This window comes from Lactuca saligna, chromosome 4, assembly GCF_052625555.1.
Source record: "Lactuca saligna cultivar CGN05327 chromosome 4, ASM5262555v1, whole genome shotgun sequence".
In the NCBI taxonomy this organism is placed as follows: Eukaryota; Viridiplantae; Streptophyta; class Magnoliopsida; order Asterales; family Asteraceae; genus Lactuca; species Lactuca saligna.
This window is the reverse complement of record NC_136420.1, coordinates 30911538-30918329: the sequence shown is the minus strand read 5'-3', so window position 1 is coordinate 30918329 and position 6792 is coordinate 30911538. Positions and strand designations below refer to the sequence as shown.

General features: G+C 35.4%; 2 protein-coding genes across 2 annotated transcripts; both read right to left on the bottom strand.

The window, feature by feature from the left end:
* Nucleotides 1–2324: 2324 nt before the first annotated feature.
* On the bottom strand, nt 2325–3359 carry LOC145039434 (uncharacterized). The gene is made up of 2 exons (XM_078987494.1): nt 2774–3359; nt 2325–2704 (listed from the first exon to the last, which is right to left on the bottom strand). The coding sequence occupies exons 1-2, from the start codon at nt 3357–3359 to the stop codon at nt 2325–2327; spliced, it is 966 nt and encodes a 321-aa protein (XP_078843620.1).
* Nucleotides 3360–4540: 1181 nt separating this feature from the next.
* LOC145039433 (uncharacterized) lies at nt 4541–6483 on the bottom strand. The gene is made up of 8 exons (XM_078987492.1): nt 6254–6483; nt 6139–6169; nt 5985–6056; nt 5810–5893; nt 5518–5700; nt 5163–5429; nt 4909–5088; nt 4541–4792 (listed from the first exon to the last, which is right to left on the bottom strand). Exons 1-8 carry the CDS (start codon nt 6481–6483, stop codon nt 4541–4543), a joined length of 1299 nt encoding a protein of 432 aa, XP_078843618.1.
* Nucleotides 6484–6792: the final 309 nt, after the last annotated feature.

Sequence of the window (6792 nt, the reverse complement as noted above, 5' to 3'; positions counted from 1 at the left end):
TGTTAGAGATAAACAGTATTTCAAGTAGACGGCTCTATTTTGTGTTAAGAATAACCCATGGACTTGTGTTTTACGTTAATGCTTTGTTCGTATCGTCGTTGTTTTTCATGTAATTGTTGTGATGTTTTTAATGGTTCATGGAATCCTTGTTACTAATGTATTCTAATATATTGTGATAACTAATGCAATGACCATTTATTAACTCAAGTTAATCATACGAGTTGCTCACATAATAAACTAAAATACATTTTAAACAAACGAAATACATACGGAATACATAAAAAATACATGAAAATAACCTAGTACATGAAAATAACCTAGTACATGAAAATAACCTAGTACTCAAATAATAAACTAAAATAGATTTTAAACAAACGGGATATATTTCAAAATATTCCAAGGGGCTTCAAACTGGAATTCCAACCGAAAAGTGAACTCGGATAGCCCTAGGATCCACTTCCCAATTCTCCCCTTCAACACGGGTCTGGTCAGCATATACTTAATCAAGGGGGCTAGGGACGTTCGCGGAGTCCGTGCCTTCCGTACCACCGAAAGGTCGTTCTTGGGCGGATCCCGCTCCTAAACATAAGGGATAGGGGTCCCTTGGTGCGCTGTCATTGACGGTGTAAATCTGTTCGTTCGAGAAAACATGTTGATCTCTTTCCATATCCTATACCCGGTTGTTGCCCTATCAAGATGTGTCCCTTCCTTTGACCCCTTTTCCGATTTCTTAGTGCTGTCCCCCTTGCGTTCCCGAACTTAATTTGAAAGCCATATTTCGACCCGGACGTTTTCGGGATGCCGCTAATAACCAACGAATGGCAAGTGCTTTTCCTTGTGTGGATCTTATTTCAACCAAATATCCTCCCTATAGTAGTAGGAAAATAAGACTCGTCATCTCTATGAATAAGAGTCGGAAGTATTGGCAGTCGCCTCCTTGTGCCCGTTGTCTTGCAGACCCTCACGCATTCCTTACTTAATGACTTGTATTCCTCCTTAGCAGCTTCTAAGATAACCTCCTCAGTAGCATTTAAACGGGTGTCATCAATTTTGGTATAAAGATCGTTGAATAATAGAACTTCGGTTTTCATTTCATACCATCTTGCTAAGATGTCTAGTTCGTCACGATCGTTTCTTTTAGCCCTTTGGTTTTCAGCATTGAAAATATTGGTTAAACGGGCCCAAAACATTGGATCGTTCAACTTGCTTGTCTCGTACACATGAATATAAGCATGTGTAAGAACCAAGAACTCTTTATTGCTCCATGATATAGAACTCATTTTGATTGAAACTAAGAGAGTGGAATATAAAAAAACAATATTTGAACAGCTGTATTGGTTTATTTAATAAAGTATTTATGTAACATAAGGTCAATTTATAGTAGTTTCTACACAAAATCGCAGTCCAATCTTCTAATATGTCTGCATTTCATAGTCAAAATTAACTGACGAATGCAGTGTACTATACTAATAACATAACAGAGCACTGTTCGAGTTGACAAGTCATCCCCGGTCGAATGACAACACAATACATTGCTGCTTGAATTGACAAGCCATTGCAGCAGGAAATGAAGGAGTCGTTATAAATAGATTTTAATATGCGTTGTAGTTGTTTCGTATTACTTCCCTCCCTGCAATTATGGACTCACCACATACATGGAGGAACGCAGAGGAGGTCGCTTTGGTTCAAGCTTGGATAATAACTGTAGAGGAGGATTTTCCACCGGGTCCCCCACAAGTTCGTGCTGGATCATTTTGGTCTCGTGTCTGTCATTTGTTTCACCATTTAATGGGGCGTAGTCAATATCGAAGAAGAAAAGATGTCAAAGCCAAGTTTCTGGATTTGAAAATGAAGGTGAAAGAATTTCAACGTATTTACAACGAGTTGGATAATGAACATGCAAATACGGATGAAGACATTCTACGACAGGTGGCTTTGGAACTATACCGTTTTGAATATGATGGTAGCGAGTTTACCCACTTAGATGCATGGAATGTTTTAAAGAATGTCCCTTATTTTTAATATGCATGTTGGTTATGGTAATGAATTTTCGTTATTTAAGTTGCTTGTTGTTGTATGTCTGTAGGCATTACTATTTAATAAAAGTCCATTTCTTTTAATGTTTGTTGTTTCCTCAATAGCCAATACATAATACGACATAAATTAATTAACTAATACATAATAAGTCATAAAATATGAATGAGGTACATAAATAACTAATACATAATACGACATAAAATGTAAACAGGTTTCACGGATAACTAATACATAACATGACACTAATACATAATACTACATAAAATATAAAGGTGCTACATGAATAACTACTGCATTGAGGGAGGTAATAGGACCACCGTTTCATTTGGTATTTCCCAATGCACATGTGATGGTATAGTATTCACCAACTCAGATCCATATGCAAGTCGATACACATAACTAGTGAACTTATAATCAACCAATCTGTTTATGGATTCAGATGTACGGGTTCTTAGACATGCTATAGCGTGGGCACATGGTATACTGCTTTTTTGCCATTTACCACAACTACATACCCTTCGTTCAAGTTGTACGTTGATGGTGGCAAAATTGTCATCGACTTGATATGTATCCCCATACAAACGTCTTGCATTCCAATTGTAAGACTTGTTGACACATTTTTGAACTTTACTCTCAACGTAAGGGGTCAACCCACCAGAAAACCTCCCTGTAAAATTTGATACTTTAATAAAAATAATAACACTTTAAAAAAAGTAAATAAAACAATCTCCCTTACCCGCCACGTCGGCCCGTTCAGCATACTTTGCTTGTATCGACGTGGTGATTAACTCAATTATCGTTGTTATAGGAAACTCACGTCTGGATATAATTTGCAAAATTTCAGGGACGTCAATCGATTTAACATTGTAGCGTATTTTTGGGAAAAATGCTCGTGTCCATTTTGAAATCGGAATATCGTCAAGCCAGTAAATTGGATTCCTAAGCAAGGAAAACAAAGGTGATTTCCTACATGCAGTTTGCAACCTTTCCAAACACAAGTTAAAATCATCAACGCTATATGCATTGCATGACTTCCAAAACAACGATTCAACTTCCGTACTGTTATGTCCCACACAGTCACGTATCTTTCGAGCTATATCTTTAGGACAATATCCATGATAGGAATCCGGGTAGGCACTATAAACACCAAATTCTATTTTATCACACAGGTTGCTTATGAAACCAACCTCTATGTCGTCACCTAAACAATCTTTTAACCTCATCATGAACCACCTCCATGATTCTTCACACTCTAAGGTTCCCAAACCAATTGCTAAGAGTAGTGGTTCATGATTTCTATCTAAAGCCACCGCGAAGTACATTGTTTTCAGATAGCTCCCAGTTCATAGTTCATAGTTTAACCTTTTAAATTCGTATCTCTAATGTTCACAATTCATAGTTTAACCTTTTAAATTCGTAGTCAAACCAGTTCATTTCATAGTCAAATTTCACTGACCGACATGACAATACTACAGAATGTACTTGTCTGGATTTCGTAGTTCAACTTTTTGAATTCATAGTCAAACCAGTTCATTTCATAGTCAAATTTCACTGACCGACAAGACAATACTACAGAATGTACTTGTCTGGATTTCGTAGTTCAACTTTTTGAATTCATAGTCAAACCAGTTCATTTCATAGTTAAAAAGATTTGTCTGTAACATGATTTCTTCTATAAAAGGGTGTCACTCAGTATGAAAACTGTATCAGTCAAAGCAACTCCTATTTATAAGAAAAACAAGGCTAATGGCATACTGCAATTGCGGAGGAGAACGTATCGTTAGGATTTCGGGAACATCTAAAAACCCAGGAAGATTGTTTTACGCTTGCCCATATTTGGTATCATGTTGTTAACGTCATTCAAATTTAAACCCTCGTGTTTACATCACAAAAATTTATTTTCTTACTGTGAATATTAAATTTAACAGGGACCAAAATACGGGTTTATCAGTTGGGTTGATGAAGAGAAGGACCAATCTTCTATGGTAATAGCTAAAGTAGCTAACTCTAATAAGCTCTTTCAATCAGAAAATAAGAAGTTAAAGATAGCGTTGGTTTGTAGTTGGGTGTTGTTCTTGGCAGTTCTTGTTTACAAGTTGTAAGCTTTTCAATATTGTTTTTATGGCTTAGAAGTTGTTAGGTCAATAAATTGTTGTATTTGTAACGTTAAAACAAATGTTGTAGTCGTTCTTATGTTGTATGTAATGTTAAGTAATTAGTAGGTCATTAATTTGTTGTAATTGTCGTAACGTTATATTTTTTGTCGTCTGTTGAGTAAACTGTAAAAATAAACTAATAATGAAATCCAACATTAATTTGTATATACATTTATATAATCCAACTACATAGGACCAAGACAAGACCCCTAAATAATTTTTGCCATCCGGAGACGGAACTCTAAAGCTGCGTTCTTTGGGTCAATAAGAACACGTATTGGTTGACCTGAAACCAATTGCTCCATAAACATACAAAGAAAAACACCGCAATCTCCCAAATGACTACTTTATTGGGGAACGTTTTCTTCATAAATGAATTGCATATTCAATGGAATCCTTGGGATGTTCCTCCGGGCCCAATACTTAATCTTGTCCAAATAATTTGCCACCCGACGTTCAAATTTGGAAAAGATTCCTTCATATTGGAATTTTTCATAAGCACCTCTAGCAAGACTGTCATAAATATGCACTTCCATTGACGCTAATCGTAGTTCCCCAAATAGCCAATGATTAGGGGATGAATGAATCGGCAATAAGACCTGTATAAGGATCAGAAAATAAAATTATGTTTATTTACATCACAATACAAAAACATCACAATACAAAAACATAACAAAAAAACGATATTATTTTCAATATAAACTATTAAGTTTACCGTATCAACATCCCACCAAGCAACCATGAAGTTGGGGTACGTAGCAATACCAGCCATAAACGCCCTCCAGTCCTGTCCTTCTTCCAAAGCATGAGAAACAAAAAAATTTGGAGGCATTATTGTATGTCGGTCGCTCTCAAACCGTCTCTCCATCAAAAGTCGGTACCAAATGGTTATATGCTGCACACATGATACTTTTGTTATTGACTAAAAAACAATTAACTTTTAAAAGAATTAATTAACAATTAATTTACCGCTGACTCCAACCATCCGTCGTGTGTATGCCCAAACAATGAGCTCCAAAAATCTCTATCTAACACGAAATTAAACAAACGATGCTGGACATCATATGAATGCAATACATAATTTTGGATGACATCCTCACCGCCTGCTACGTAAGGTTGCAGGCGCAACATGGAGAAGTCATGAGCAACACCAAAAACTGGAGGAGGAACGGGGCTTGTTGATTTCATATCAACCTTCTTTTTTGTTCTTCTTTTTTGCTTCGGTGTCGTGTGCAACTAAAAACAATATTGAAATGTTTAAATCTATATCTTTCATATAATTCACTAAAACATAAAATCATCGGTTTATAAATAAAACGAATACCTCGGTGTAAGGAGGGCACAAATATTGTGATGGTTTTCGACTCCTCGGTTTATCGGGTGTAACTTCTTTGTCATCATCATCATCATGAAAATAATCTACATTTCCTGTTATTATTAGTTCGTCTTCGTCCGGCACATCATCATCAAATTTGTTCCCCGCATTGTCATTCCTCTCCTCCCACTCCTACATTAAAAATAATACTTTATACGTAATAACGAAATACACATAATTTAATAAGCAATAATATCTAAATATATAAACAAAATATTTATATTAATGTAACTATAATAACCTCTTTAACTCCACTATAATCATTTACATCAAACACATCATCATCAAATTTGTTCCCCGCATACTCATTCCTCTCCTCCAACACCTACATTAAAAATATAACTTTTTACTCAATAAAAAAAGACCCTTTATTAAAAAGTAATTATTAAAATCGTAAAGGTAACATCTATAACAACCTTCTCGTCTTGAGTATCACCAAAAACATTTTCAGTTGCATTGTTTTTATTCATCACTTCATCTTGTACAACCTATATTTTCAAATATAAAATATGAACACATGTATTCATATATGTTAATAAAATTTAATAAATAGTGTAGCGTGTAACTAACCTGTTCATCATAATTTCTTTGTGACTCTGTCCTACCATCATAAAAAATGTCGCTTTAAAATTGGTCATTATTCACTTCTTCAACAAAAACCTCTATAGGTTGTCGGTTCATAAACACATGCTGCTCCAGTGCATGTAGCCGTTTCAACACCTCGTCTAGCTTGTGTTTCCCATTGCCCCGACCTCTACCATGAGAGTGACCACTGGACAACATACTAGACGAAGATTCGTCTTGTCTCCTAAAATGGTCCCGTACTGGGGATGGAACTGTTTTCCCTTCACCATATACATACTCTTGAAATGACATATAATAAAAAGATGTCATCTCACCATCACCCGGTAGCATGTTTTGTCTTGGTGGTAGCCCCGCCTAAAAAATTAAACATATTAAAAATGCATATAAAAGTATACTAATCAACTTTATTAATAATAAACGAATTAATTTTAAACCTGAATCTTTGACCAAATCTTGTTCACGTCAACCCATTTCAATTTTTTTGTTCCGCTCCATCGTTTCATCCGAGGCAAGTCTTTATTTTTTCTCAATGCAAATCCACATGCACGAACAGCCGGAATCATCTCATATATCCATATCTACAATTTTTTACAATTACAGTATATAAGTTAAAATTAAAATAAAAAACATAACAATAAA